Source organism: Argiope bruennichi, chromosome 3, assembly GCF_947563725.1.
Source record: "Argiope bruennichi chromosome 3, qqArgBrue1.1, whole genome shotgun sequence".
Classification (NCBI taxonomy): Eukaryota; Metazoa; Arthropoda; class Arachnida; order Araneae; family Araneidae; genus Argiope; species Argiope bruennichi.
Genome location: NC_079153.1, coordinates 120,542,272 through 120,558,029, shown reverse-complemented (window position 1 = coordinate 120,558,029; position 15,758 = coordinate 120,542,272). Strand labels below are relative to the sequence as shown.

General features: G+C 32.8%; 1 protein-coding gene across 5 annotated transcripts in view; it reads right to left on the bottom strand.

The window, feature by feature from the left end:
- LOC129963440 (elongation of very long chain fatty acids protein AAEL008004-like) overlaps nucleotides 1–15,758 on the bottom strand; it is a 69,843-nt gene that overhangs the window by 2,155 nt on the left and 51,930 nt on the right. For all 5 annotated transcript variants that reach the window (XM_056077806.1, XM_056077807.1, XM_056077805.1 and 2 more), the window contains exons 2-7: nucleotides 15,197–15,342; nucleotides 14,816–15,006; nucleotides 14,654–14,734; nucleotides 13,436–13,492; nucleotides 12,399–12,504; nucleotides 2,071–2,207 (exon numbers count right to left, since the gene is read on the bottom strand). In XM_056077806.1, the coding sequence (XP_055933781.1) occupies nucleotides 2,071–2,207; nucleotides 12,399–12,504; nucleotides 13,436–13,492; nucleotides 14,654–14,734; nucleotides 14,816–15,006; nucleotides 15,197–15,254 (630 nt within the window). In that variant the 5' untranslated portion in view covers nucleotides 15,255–15,342. The remainder of the gene's footprint in view (nucleotides 1–2,070; nucleotides 2,208–12,398; nucleotides 12,505–13,435; nucleotides 13,493–14,653; nucleotides 14,735–14,815; nucleotides 15,007–15,196; nucleotides 15,343–15,758) is intronic.

The window sequence follows — 15,758 nt, the reverse complement described above, 5'->3', positions numbered from 1 at the left end:
CTTCCTTGATTGCTATGATTATCATTGCATTTTGAAACTGTTTTTGATGAATATTTGGCACTTGTTTACTTTTACGGTCTCCGAGTTTACTTTTCAAATTATGCCAAAATCGAAGATTTTCTGATCACACCATGATAGGCTCCATTGTGCAAAATATATCAAAATGTCTGACGATAGTTTGCATTTTTTTGGTTAACATATCACTGAGCCATGAAAATAATCATGTACCGAATATTTGAGAGTTACGAAGGAATTTTAAACTTAGTCATATGAAGAATGTATCCTGAGCTGACATTTTTCTCAAATTTTCTCACCACATCTAATGGAAGGATGTTTCACAACCATAGGATCAAAAGTATTAGTTTCATACGTAGGACATTAAAAGAATAGCGTATTTCAAGCATATCCTGTCTCGAAACTGATACTCTGCCAAAAGACCGCGGAAAACTCAACCACATGTGCAAAGCTACTACGATTACAACAACTGGCTCAGCAAAACCTTTGAACTGAAAATGGAAATTCCGAATATTCTTTCCAATTTTCATTCTGATGTATAACTATTTCGTACTTGCACACAATTTTTCAATGTTTAATTTCTTCCAGTTAATACATTTGGGAATTTATAAAAGGCATGTAAGCACCTTAATAACCAGCATCATTCTCTCCTATTTCCATTATTAAACATAAAAGGACGTTGATTCGTTTCTAGGTTTGTTTCTGCCATAATCAGTTTTATATTATGGCAGAATTATTATAACACTCACTTATGTTTTCTTTGTTTCTCTCTCCAAAAAATGGCGATGTTCTCAGCTCGTGTGCATATAGTTAAGATTGGAATGCACATAAAATTACAAAGTTAGAGAAAAATAAAAATGCGGAAATTTTGATTATTACTATCTCTCATATAAGACGTGCCCAAGAAGTTAAAATATTGGACAAGTATACAGAAACGAGTTATTTTTGGATCAGAACATAATTTTGGGAAAATATTATAGGACACTTTGGCAAAGAATTAAGTAAAAGGAGAGGATGCACAAGATAAAATGTACAACACAAATTTAAGGGAATATGAATCCAAAATTATCATAAAAATACTTTTGTATGAATTCAGATGCGTGAACAATACAACCGATACAATGGCAATTACGACAATATTATCAACTCTTTGGAGTACTAAACGCGTTAATTGCTGCTTGATCGCTCGTGATTCTCACCTTCCTCTTCTATAGTTAAGAAATAAGAAAAAGGAGTAATCTAATTAGGTAAATGGTCCAAACCTGGCTTGAACTTGGGCTACGAAAGGGTTAAAGCAAGTTTCAAAGGACTTGCTTCTGAAATTATACATTTTGCATGTTCTTATTCGACAGTTCTGTTCCTTATTGTAATTCTGCATTCTGTTTACAGTTTCATTATACATCTGCTCTCAACCACCATAGCAAAGAACCATACTGACCCTGTACTACTAAGTCGCCAGTACTACTGGACCCTACACTGCTAAGTTCGTAGATGCACAAAATTAGAAATAATATTTTACAAATTGCTTTAAAATGTAATTGCATATTTTCGCTTCTTCAAATATTCTAAATTGGCAAAAAGAAATAATGGAAAAAGTGTACTGCGAAATTAAAAGCAGCAATGAGAATTTGAACACTGACTTTGTTAGAGAAAGTGATATCGTTTGTTTTTAGAATATTTATGCTAGCAATTCTGATTGTGAGATATTTCCAATGAATGGTGAAATTAAAAATTTCCAGTGAGAGCTAATTAAAAGAAATTGAGAATAGAGGCAATCTAAAAACCCGATGATATAAACTCCATCTATGTATAAACTCAATGTTTAATCCTATTTTCTACTCTTTATTTAGTGCAGCCATTTCATTCTTTTCTTTCACTGCCAAAGCCTTGTTTGATGTTTGTGATCCCATAATCTTTTGTAAGATTTCTGCTTGTTTGACTTACTTTAAAATGTAAATCATATTTCCAGACTAGTATTTATTCAATTTTGCTTTCAAGAATCTATTAAAACACTAAACACCCTTTCTCGAGAATTAAAATATTTTAAATCCTTACCAGCTGGATGTAGGTCATGTACTTTTTCCAGAATAAGTATTTCTTGTACTTCTCCCCGAGTGCTGCCACGCCATAGTAACCGTACATAATCACATGGACGAAAGAGTTGAGGAAGGGAAATAGAGTATTGTAGCCACCTGCAAATAGTCAAAGTGAGATAAATTAATACTGGAATATGACGGCAAATTAAAATATTTTTTTTTTTCTTGAAACTTGAAATTTAAGATAAAGTAGCTTGAACAAAACCCGTCATAGTCTGATATCTATCAAATATGGTTGCCTCATAATTGTCAAAAAAGTATATATCAGTAATTTTAATTGAGATTGAAATAATTAAAGCTTCTTTAGAGAATGATTTAAATAATTTATACTAGATTGTTTTAAATAGTAGTTGACACGCGTCTATCTGAATATGATTTCCTTTATTGGTATATCACACTATCTGAATAAAGTTATATATGATAACGATGAAATATTTTCCCCATTTCCAATACGTTACTTAAGGTTCTACGATTCGAGATTCATATTTATGTTATGCTTTTTTGTGATGCCTCTAAATATAAGATTTTTAAAGCTTGTCACATTATTCATTTCGATATTTGTTCAAATAGTAGTTTATGCTCTCTTTTTAATCAAATTCTTTTTTTTGTTGTGGGTAGGTGGAGAAGGGATCTGAATATAATTACATTACATTTTAAATGACTCAACACTAAACAATACAAGGCTAAACTAAAATTTTGGCACCATCTTATTTTTCTTGATTATTTCTATTAAATGCCATTTACAATTAACATAATTTCTAGCTAAAAGAAAGTTGCATGAAAATCCAAAGATTTATTTAACCAGACTGATTGCATTTATGCTTGTTTTTCATGCCTGCACACATGTTTTTGCCCATTATACCTCAGAAACTATTAAAGTTTCATGAAAAGAATTACATGATAAAAATAAATTAAAAATAAGATATCTGCTTTAAGATATTCTAAAACGTTTTATAGGAAAACTACCAATGATATTACGAACATTTTGGTGTATTTAAAATTATTTATAAAGCACGTGTCGCGATCTCTATAAATTATGCTTTTATATTTCACTTAAATACCTATAAGTTGAATTAAATTACCAAGGAAGACTTCTTTGTAAAATACAGAACTATAATCATGGTTGGATTTAACAGGCAATGTTGGCAACTGCCTGGGGACCCCCACAATTTTGGGAACCTGAGGTCTTGGCATTTTTTGGAAGCATTTTTAAAGTAATTTAATTTTGTGCCTTCATTTATTCACTAGTGTTATAGGCTAAAACTTGGTCAAATAAATTATATCATAATTTTTAGAACATTCTAATAATATTTCTAATTACCTTAGTCTTTTACGTTATGCTACGATATTATTAGTCTTTTACGTTATGCTACGATATTATTAGTCTTTTACGTTATGCTACGATATTATTAGTCTTTTACGTTATGCTACGATATTATTAGTCTTTTACGTTATGCTACGATATTATTAGTCTTTTACGTTATGCTACGATATTATTAGTCTTTTACGTTATGCTACGATATTATTAGTCTTTTACGTTATGCTACGATATTATTAGTCTTTTACGTTATGCTACGATATTATTAGTCTTTTACGTTATGCTACGATATTATTAGTCTTTTACGTTATGCTACGATATTATTAGTCTTTTACGTTATGCTACGATATTATTAGTCTTTTACGTTATGCTACGATATTATTAGTCTTTTACGTTATGCTACGATATTATTAGTCTTTTACGTTATGCTACGATATTATTAGTCTTTTACGTTATGCTACGATATTATTAGTCTTTTACGTTATGCTACGATATTATTAGTCTTTTACGTTATGCTACGATATTATTAGTCTTTTACGTTATGCTACGATATTAGTCTTTTACGTTATGCTACGATATTAGTCTTTTACGTTATGCTACGATATTAGTCTTTTACGTTATGCTACGATATTAGTCTTTTACGTTATGCTACGATATTAGTCTTTTACGTTATGCTACGATATTTGTTACGAGCGCCTTTGGCTAAAAAACTAATTTTAACTTTAATCATACTAGAGTTATAACTTGCTTTTACAACTCTAAAATCAGAATTAACTGCGCGCTAAACCAATGTATGTTTTTGTATATGGCAACTAAATAAAAATATAGCAGGTAAATAGAATTGTAATATATATAGAAAGATATATAATAAAATGGAGTCAGATTAATAACGAGTGGATTATTTCACATTACGATCCCACATCTTTGAATCTTATTAGCGGAGAAACGACTGAATGAAATGAAATTCAGGTAGAGTCTCAACAATATTAGTCTTTTACGTTATGCTACGATATTACTCTTTTACGTTATGCTACGATATTACTCTTTTACGTTATGCTACGATATTACTCTTTTACGTTATGCTACGATATTACTCTTTTACGTTATGCTACGATATTAGTCTTTTACGTTATGCTACGATATTAGTCTTTTACGTTATGCTACGATATTTGTTACGAGCGCCTTTGGCTAAAAAACTAATTTTAACTTTAATCATACTAGAGTTATAACTTGCTTTTACAACTCTAAAATCAGAATTAACTGCGCGCGAAACCAATGTATGTTTTTGTATATGGCAACTAAATAAAAATATAGCAGGTAAATAGAATTGTAATATATATAGAAAGATATATAATAAAATGGAGTCAGATTAATAACGAGTGGATTATTTCACATTACGATCCCACATCTTTGAATCTTATTAGCGGAGAAACGACTGAATGAAATGAAATTCAGGTAGAGTCTCAACAATATTAGTCTTTTACGTTATGCTACGATATTAGTCTTTTACGTTATGCTACGATATTTGTTACGAGCGCCTTTGGCTAAAAAACTAATTTTAACTTTAATCATACTAGAGTTATAACTTGCTTTTACAACTCTAAAATCAGAATTAACTGCGCGCGAAACCAATGTATGTTTTTGTATATGGCAACTAAATAAAAATATAGCAGGTAAATAGAATTGTAATATATATAGAAAGATATATAATAAAATGGAGTCAGATTAATAACGAGTGGATTATTTCACATTACGATCCCACATCTTTGAATCTTATTAGCGGAGAAACGACTGAATGAAATGAAATTCAGGTAGAGTCTCAACATTGTGGTGACCCGGACGTGATTGCTAAAAATACGGTACGTCTGTTTTTATTTGCAATAAGAATTAAGTAGTGAAATAAAAATGGAGATGTCCGTTAAGAAGCGATCACCTATTAGATCTAACTTTACGAAAACGTATAATGTTTTAATTGAAAGATTAAAGGTCGATGAACCTAAGGAAAAAGAAATTAAATCACTTTTCGGCAATTTGGAACGAATTTATTCGGATTTGGTCAAATTAGATAATGAAATATGTAGTTTTCTTCTGGAAAATTCGGATACCGAAAAGTATGAAGATGAGTATATGAAAATCGAAGAATACAGCACAAAAATGATTGATGCGAAAGTAAATGTGGACATATATTTGACTAAACTTTCTTACGCTGAAAAGGAAAGCGTTGGTTCTGTTTCTCTTAGAATTAAACGAAAACTTAAGTTACCTAAAATAGAACTCGTTAAATTTAACGGTGAAATTAAGAATTGGCTGGCTTTCTGGAGTCAATTTAAGCGTATTCATGATGATGATAAATTAGAAAATGAAGACAAATTTCAATATTTGATCCAATGTGTAAGTGAAGGAACTAGAGCTCGGGAAATTATAGACAGTTATCCTCCAACAAATGCGAATTATTGCAAGGCAATAGAAAGTTTAAAATCGCGTTTCGGAAAGGATGAGTTGCTTATTGAATACTACGTTCGTGAGCTACTAAAATTAGTTATAATAAATGCTTCAGAAGCTAAAAGAAAATTAAGCACGTCGCAAATTTATGATAAATTAGAAACTTACTTAAGAGCTCTAGAATCAATTGGTTTAACATCAGACAAGTATTCAGCAATGCTTTTCCCCCTGGTGGAATCCTGCATACCTGAAGATATTTTCAGGGTATGGCTGCGTAATCCAATGATAATAGCAAATCATGACCCGGAAAGCAATGCTTATTCAGAAAAACTGAAAAACTTATTACTCTTTCTGAAAACAGAAATAGAAGGTGAGGAAAGAATTCGCTTAGCGAAATCAGGATTTGCACCTAAGGTGTGTAATAAGAGGAATTATGATTCTGTGGCTACTGCTACAGATTTGTTTTCAGGAGGTACAGAAAAAAGAAAACATAATACCATATGCGTTTTTTGTGAAAACCCTCACGAAAGCAAAGAATGTTACAATGCCAAAAAATTTGATTTTGAAAAGAAACAAAAGATTTTGAAAAATAAAAAATGCTGCTTCACTTGTTTAAAGCCTGGCCATAGGTCAAGAATTTGCAAGTCAAATGTACAGTGTCTGCTTTGTAATAAGAGGCATTGGACTTGGATGTGTCCAGATCTGCCAACAAACAAACCAAAAGTCAAAACACCTGAGGTGGAAGAGAATCTAAATGTCAATTTATCCAATCAGTGTGCTGCTGAAGAAGTTCTCCTTCAAACATTGCAAGTTAATATTAAAGCAGAAGGAAAAACACGCAGAGTACGAGCTCTTATTGACAGTGGTTCGCAGCGATCATACTTATTAGAGAAAACAATTAAAGAAATGAATCTGAGGCCCATTGAAGTTAAAAATATCATACATTCGGTATTTGGTGGATCTACGTTAGAAAAACAAGATCATGGACTATATGAAATAACCCTTCAGAATTTGAATACGGGATTCACTTACGATATGCAAGTCCTCGATCAACCAATTATATGCGGAAAAATACCTCGGATCCACAAAGGAAATTGGCAAAAGGAGTTGAAGAAAAAGAATATAATACTCTCTGATCAAGGCAAAGATTGTCCGGACATTGAATTGCTGATAGGGGCTGACTTTTGCGGACAGTTATTCTCAGGAAATATATATGCTCTGAAATGTGGATTAGTAGCATATGAAACAAAATTAGGCTGGCTGATCATGGGTAAAGTTTTTGGAGGAAAAGAGGAAAATACTTCCGCTCAACTGGTGACTTCAATGCTAATACAAAATAGCTCTATCGCTGATCTTTGGAAATTAGAAACTTTAGGTATTATGGATCCAGTTGAAACTAAATCTAAAGAAGAAATGAAAAGAAACGCAATGGATCATTTTATGAAAACAGTGGATAGAGATGAAAATGGCAGATACATAGTTAAGCTACCTTGGATAGAAGCAAAAGAAATTCTACAAGACAATAGATCAACAGCTGAACAACGTTGTATCCGTACTTCACAAAAGTTAAAAGGTGAAAAGAAATATGCAGAATATGAAGCTGTTTTTGAAGAATGGCTTGAGGAAAATATAATAGAGAAAGTGCCCAAAAAAGAGGAAGGAAATCCAAGTTATTATTTGCCGCACCGAGGTGTTTTTAAGGAAAACTCATCAACCAAAGTACGTCCAGTGTTTGACGCTTCTTGTCGAGTTAAGAAAGTTCCGTCCTTAAATGACTGTCTGGAAAAGGGACCAAATTTAATAGAGCAAATTCCACCAATTTTAAGAAAATTCAGACAAAATAACATTGGGGTAATTTCTGATATTAAAAAAGCCTTTCTTCAAATCTCAATTGCAAAAGAGGATCAAGATGTTTTGCGATTTCTTTGGTGGAAAGATTACGAAACAAGAAAATTTGAGATACTTCGTCACCGCCATCTTGTTTTTGGCCTCACTTGTAGTCCTTTCCTCTTGGCAGCGGTTTTGATGAACCATCTAGAGGAAAGTAAAGAGTGCTTTCCTGAAACCTCCGAAATATTGAAGAATTCCTTTTATGTAGATAACTGTGTGACATCCGTGCGCAATGAAGATGATCTTACCCGCTTCATTCAAGAAGCAAAGCTGTTGCTTTCCAAGGCTTGTTTTGATCTTCGAGGTTGGGAATATACAAGGGACCTAAGTCGGGACGAGCCAACTGTTCCAACCTCAGTACTTGGACTGTTATGGAATACAAATGAAGATTTCCTTTTCTGTGATTTACAAAATACAGAATTTAATTTTGATGTTTGCAGTAAAAGAAATATTCTGTCAACGTCTCAAAAGATATTTGATCCACTTGGATTTTTATGTCCTGTGACAATATGTTTAAAACTCTTAGTGCAAAATATTTGGAAAAGAAACTTAGGGTGGGATGAAATTCTACCAGATGACATTCAGTAAAAATTCAAAACTTTGATTGTTGATTTGAAATTGCTGTCTGAAGTTAAGATCCCTAGGTGTGTAAAGATCAATGGCTGCACAGAAGGACTAAGTCTTCATACCTTTTGTGATGCCAGCAAAGTTGCATACAGTACTGTCGTATTTTTGAGAAATACCTTGGGAGAGGAAGTCAAAATATATTTTATAGAGGCAAAAAGTAGAGTAGCACCTTTAACGGTTATTACAATACCTCGTCTAGAATTACTAGCATGCTGCATTGGAGCTAGGTTAACTTTAGATATTAAAAATTCTATGTCTTTGAGAGACGTACCTACTTTTTATTGGACAGATTCTTCTGTTGCTCTTTATTGGATTCAAAAAGAAGATCATTGGTGTACCTTCGTGAATAACAGAGTAGAAGAAATAAGAAGTCTTTCTTCAAAGGATGCTTGGAAGCATCTCCCAGGCACTTGCAATCCTGCTGATCTTCCTTCCCGTGGTTGTTCAATCCAAGGATTTTTGAAATCGAGATGGTGGGAGGGTCCACAGTGGTTGAAACTTCCAGAAGAAGAATGGCCAGCGACAGACTCTGAATACAATTTTGAAGAGGTTTTCCGGGAAAGGAAAAAGAGGGTCGTAACTTTGGTCAACTCTACAGATCTGAATAAATCCTGGTATTTGTACAAGTTCTCAAGATATTCTAAAATTGTGCGAATGATAGCATGGATGCTACGATTTGTACAAAATTTCCGAAATCCAATTAACAAGATGAAAGATCTTTTAACTGTTGCAGAACTAGATGCCGCCGAAAGAAAGGTGATACAAATCGTGCAACAAGAAACCTTTAATAACGAAGATGCAAGATCAAAACTTAAATCACTGTGTGTTTAATGATTCTGATGGACTAATTAGATTGAAAACTAAAATTACAAGACGAGATGATGAAGAAAATTTTAGATACCCTCTAGTATTGCCTTGTAAGCACCCATTAGTGGAGAGATTGATTTTCGAACATCATTTGATCTCTTCCCATGCTGGAGTTCAAGTTGTCCTAACAGATATCCGTCAAAAATTTTGGATTCTGCAGGGACGAAAAACTGTCCAGAAAGTGCTCTCAAGGTGTATAAGACGCAAAAGATATACGAGCAAGAAAATTGAATCAATTCCTGCGCCACTACCGGAAGATCGTGTACGGGAAGCCTTAATATTCGAAGTAACTGGAGTGGATTTAGCAGGACCGCTTCATTTAAAGGATGGGAAAAAGGCCTGGATCTTGCTTTTTACTTGCGCTGTATATAGGGCCATTCATTTGGAATTAATACAGAGTCTTTCAACTAATGGATTCCTTATAGGTTTTAGAAGATTCGTCGCAAGACGAGGGCGACCTAGGACTATATACAGCGATAACGGAACAAATTTTACGGGAACAAATAATTTGATGTGTGCTCTTGATTGGGACAAGATTGTCAATGACGCCTCCGTCTTAAGAATTCAGTGGAAATTTAACCCCCCAACAGCTGCTTGGTGGGGCGGATTTTTTGAGAGCATGATTAAGATGGTGAAGAAGCTTTTAAGAAGAGTTTTAGGAAAGGCATCGCTTCATTACGAAGAAATGTTCACTATTCTTTGTGACGTAGAAGCCAACATCAATTCTAGACCTCTGAATTATCTATCGGAAGATCCGAATGATTTAATTCCACTGACTCCCTCAATGTTCATTCAAGAGACTACAAAGGTAGGAGTTCCCGATTTGGATACTTTGGATAAAGTAAATATCTCCAAACGATATCAGTATCAACAAAAATTACGAGAGGACTTGAGGAAAAGATTTCGAAAAGAATATCTAAGCTTGTTAATCCAGAAGAAGCCAAAAGGAAAGGAATCTAGACAAGTGCAAGTGGGAGATATTGTTATAATTGAAAGTGATATCAAAAAGCGACTAGACTGGCCTTTGGGATTGGTAATCGAAGTGTTTCCTGGGAAAGATGGCTGCATCCGAGTAGTGAAGCTAAAAACAGCGAGTGGGGAACTTGTGCGTCCAGTGCAACGTTTATACCCCTTGGAATTAGACCATGACGATCCTGTGGGTGCGAGAAAAAACGAACCGGTTGCTTCGTATGAAGAAATCGAAATCCCGAGCTCGGAAAATAACGACTATGAAACAAAAACTAGAAGTGGAAGAAGAGTGGTTAAACCTTCACGTTTTAAATAACTTTTGAACTTTATTATGTACTTTTCAAATATGTGCATTTCATGTTTTGATTTCTAAATATTTTGAATGCAATATTTTGTTAATTTTGATTTTGTAACCTCCTAATTTAAAAAATCAAAAGGTGGGAGGATGTTACGAGCGCCTTTGGCTAAAAAACTAATTTTAACTTGAATCATACTAGAGTTATAACTTGCTTTTACAACTCTAAAATCAGAATTAACTGCGCGCGAAACCAATGTATGTTTTTGTATATGGCAACTAAATAAAAATATAGCAGGTAAATAGAATTGTAATATATATAGAAAGATATATAATAAAATGGAGTCAGATTAATAACGAGTGGATTATTTCACATTACGATCCCACATCTTCGAATCTTATTAGCGGAGAAACGACTGAATGAAATGAAATTCGGGTAGAGTCTCAACAATATTAGTCTTTTACGTTATGCTACGATATTAGTCTTTTACGTTATGCTACGATATTTGTTACGAGCGCCTTTGGCTAAAAAACTAATTTTAACTTTAATCATACTAGAGTTATAACTTGCTTTTACAACTCTAAAATCAGAATTAACTGCGCGCTAAACCAATGTATGTTTTTGTATATGGCAACTAAATAAAAATATAGCAGGTAAATAGAATTGTAATATATATAGAAAGATATATAATAAAATGGAGTCAGATTAATAACGAGTGGATTATTTCACATTACGATCCCACATCTTTGAATCTTATTAGCGGAGAAACGACTGAATGAAATGAAATTCAGGTAGAGTCTCAACAATATTAGTCTTTTACGTTATGCTACGATATTAGTCTTTTACGTTATGCTACGATATTTGTTACGAGCGCCTTTGGCTAAAAAACTAATTTTAACTTTAATCATACTAGAGTTATAACTTGCTTTTACAACTCTAAAATCAGAATTAACTGCGCGCGAAACCAATGTATGTTTTTGTATATGGCAACTAAATAAAAATATAGCAGGTAAATAGAATTGTAATATATATAGAAAGATATATAATAAAATGGAGTCAGATTAATAACGAGTGGATTATTTCACATTACGATCCCACATCTTTGAATCTTATTAGCGGAGAAACGACTGAATGAAATGAAATTCAGGTAGAGTCTCAACAATATTAGTCTTTTACGTTATGCTACGATATTAGTCTTTTACGTTATGCTACGATATTACTCTTTTACGTTAAAATATGATATTGTTAGTCTTATGTTAAGATATGATACTTTAATATATAAATGAATAATCATAATTGTGTTAAGACAAATTCGTCTTGCTTACTGTCTTGTTATTATATTGAAGCGTTACTTTTTTGTAAATTTATGGGCTAGAAACTAAAACCAACTCTTGAAAGTGACTCGAAATTAAACTTGATTAGTTTGTCAAATCTTGCTGTTTAAAAATTGATTGATTTATGCAGAGATTAAAATTAACTAAAAATGATTTTAGAAGGTGGAAAGTAAAAACAGAAGCTTCCAGATTTGTATTGTTTAAGGAGCCCTCGAGGTATTTCTCCGATGCTGCCTATTATAACTATAGAATTTTTCATCAAAAGTTATGCACTAAACGATATATTTAAACAGATCCATTGATGCATGACGGGAAGATAATGGAATGAATTACACATAAATAAGAATCGTGCACTCGAATTCCAATTAGTCTGGACAAACTGAAGAGACATTTTTAAAAAAATGAACTTTCCACAAAGAATTGCAAACGACACAGATGAAATTTTCAAGCATGGCAATACTATTCCTTATTAAATGATTATATTAGTCTCATCAACGTATAGATAGTCTACAGATCTGTTTAATGGAATAGAGACCAAACTCACCTGGTGCAAATTTGATTCCAAACCAAAGACTGAAAGGCACGATGCTGTGGTGAATGACATGCAGTGCACTGATTTGATTATCTTTCTTACGAAGCACGAAGAATATCTAAAAAGATATTAAAAAAAAGAATTCATTTAATGCATTAAAGATACTATTTTGAATTGTGACAACATATTAACTAAAGTAGAAAATAATCTTACGAGATCAACCAATGTGAAAATTTATCAGGTAGAAAATTTTCCATTATCGTTTGCGATATCGTGAAAGGGATTTATTTCCTTAGTACCAAGGAAAGAAATAGCATGTAAAACGAAAGTGTTTTTTAAATTCATTTTTAAAAGAATTTAATTGTTCTATATGTAAAATAGCTTAAAAAGTTAACGAGGCGTAAGTTGACTAGTAAAGAAAACAAAAAACAATAAATTATAAAACTTCTTATCGACAAAGTATTATTACCAATTCACATTAATCTTACAAATTCTCTTATTACTGTTCATCTGTCTATGTGCTATCTTAATCCTGACGAATGAAAGGAAGAATACAGTTTGAGGAAAGAAAATTCAGTCAGTTTAAAAACACATGCGTAAATTTTAATTTCGCCAAATTTCCTTATTCGAGACCAGCGAATTTTGGTGTACAGAATATGCGCTAACGATTTATAATACGGAAACAAAAGATATTTTATATGAAAATTCGGAATTTCAAATTAACTTTACGCAGTCATCATTTTTTTTTTTTTTGTTGTTGTTGTTGGTAGGAGTTGTCGCGCAATTTTTCGAAATTTCAGGGAAATAAAAAAAAATTAAAAATAAAAGAATAAAAAGAATTTTGCTAATATAAAGAATAGTAAATAAAAAACATAAAATAAAAATTCTAGCGTCACCAATGTGGTGCCACCGACATTTGGCCGATAGTTTCCGCATGACATCAACACCGTGACATCAAACAGCATAGTGATAAAAAATAGCTGAGATCTATAGAAAGCTTTGTAACAATTCATGGCTGATTTTTAAAAGTGATTTTATATTTTACTTACCGTGTCGGCAAATTCTACAAATTTTGTCAGATAAAACAAGTACCCGATTTGAGCTAACTGTAAAAAAGAAAAAAAGATTAGTACATCTTTTGATTGGCATGACATTTTTATAAAATCAGTTTTAATTATTAATATATTTAAATATTTTTAAAATCTTTAAAATTTGTTGCTTTATACGCCAAAAAGAACCCATACTTCCGATCATAAAGCCGAGACTTGACCATTAAGTCACCATGGTTCTGGAGAAGTCAAACTTTGATTAATATTTGTAATGATTTTAGCAAATATTGATTGAGTTTCGGAAAATTTTTAAAGCTAAATTCATCCAAATGGAATTTGAATTATTTTCTATTGCAATGAAATCTTTCAGTTAAATCTATAAATCACAAGGAAAAAAAAAAGGAAATTTTAGTATCCGATCAAAACAAGGTTTTAATTTAAATGATTCTGTTAATGGGCAAAAGTAGTTACAACAAGGTTCAATAGTATTAAGATAATTTAAATTGTGTGAAAAATAATTGGCATGACATTTTCTTATCGTTCACGTTAGAGATTGCCTGCGTCCTGGCATAGGGGTAGCGCGTCTTCCCCGTGATCTGGGCCTCCTGGATTCGAGTCCAGGTTTGGGCATGGTTGTTCTATCTGTGAGATGTGTGAATGTGCCCTCCTGTAAAAAGGGGGTTGTGCAAGCGAATGAGTGATGCGTGAGTAGCAAATTCGTACTCTTGGCCCTAGTTGTCACTACTATAAAAACAAGAGACGCTCCCCCACCGGCTTAAATCGCTGTCTTCGTAACAGCTGGCAAGTGCCATAAGAAACAACAACGTTAGAGATTAGCTGTATTAGATGACCCCCCTTTGCTTTCTTAATTGCAATAGACAAAGTGTTTAATTTCATGTATGTGAACCAATTAAAAAGCATGCGTGAATTGCAGACGAGTTCACGGGGCAACGACGTGCGTTTCAGTATTAAGTGCCATCTGGCTACTCTCGACGGACAATCTTCTTTATAAACTGTTTCTACACTAATCTCCGGCGATTCGAAAAATAAATTTAGCATACATATACATTAGAAATTGAAATATTTAATAACAGTAGCAAAATAAACGAAATACACAGCATATATTTCACTTCCAGGTGAAAAATATCAACAAAGCTCTTCAAAGATATTTTTAAAAATTCAAATGGAACAAGAAACCTAGTTTGTTTTCATACTTACTCTGACTGCTTCAATCTTGTTAGAATAATCGACAGGTTGACATTTCAGACTGTAACCATTGAAGTAGCTGTACCAGCCGAGCTGCAAAAGATTGGAAATTTTGTCAGAATATGCATAATTTTAATTGGAATATCAATTTTCAGTTTTGATGTTCTAACTCACCCCCAGAAAAAGTGCCAAGCTAATGAACACCAACATGAAATTGTAGATAACCATCGGCCACCGGAGATCGAAGGGTTTGCGCTTCTTCATGAACTGTGGTCCTGCCACTTTCACAAAGTAGATATAGGCTGCGATCATAGCCATGCCGGGAAAAGGAGTCTGCATCATGGGCCAATCCTTCACTCGGGGATCTGTGGGAAATTCAAGAGCATCAAAATATAGTTCATACTAATTTTGCTCTTTTATCTCTCATTAATCATTTCGATGCAGATCTGGAACAACGTCATGAGCACTGGCCTATTAGACTTTCTATAGATCTTTGTTCTGAAAAATGAAACTTTACAAAATAATTGAAAACAGATCTAAGGAAAATGTTCTTACCTCCTTGATCAAGGAAAGACTTAAAACTGTTATTGAGAATCTGCAATATTCCAGCCATATTTCCTGCACAATAGGTGAATTTACAAATTAAAATACGCTCCCCCAGCTGATTTTTCTATTCCAACTTCCTGTAGTTTCAGTCAAATCTAGAAACAAAAGGAGGAAAACTAAAATTTCACAGACGTTGCTTCAGCTGAAAAAATACAACGCAAACAATATCCATTTCAGCTGCACATATTTCATTTTTAAAAGCTGTTGTAAATGATTTATTTTATGAGAAATGCGGGCTTGTCACAATTCGCGGAGATAATTGTTTGCTAATAAAAACAATTATGATTAAGTATAATTAGGTGCAGGTAATATCAATATAGTTCTTTTCCTGGTTTGTTTTCAATGTTTCGAAATCAAGAAGTTTATTAATGTATCTACTTCTGAGCTTCATTTATTTTAGAATAGAATTCACTACGCAGATATTTCGATATTAATATCGAAACTGACACATTCATTACCTGTAAATGGCGGTCAGTTTTAGTGTTACATATCAACATATAAAAACAGAATT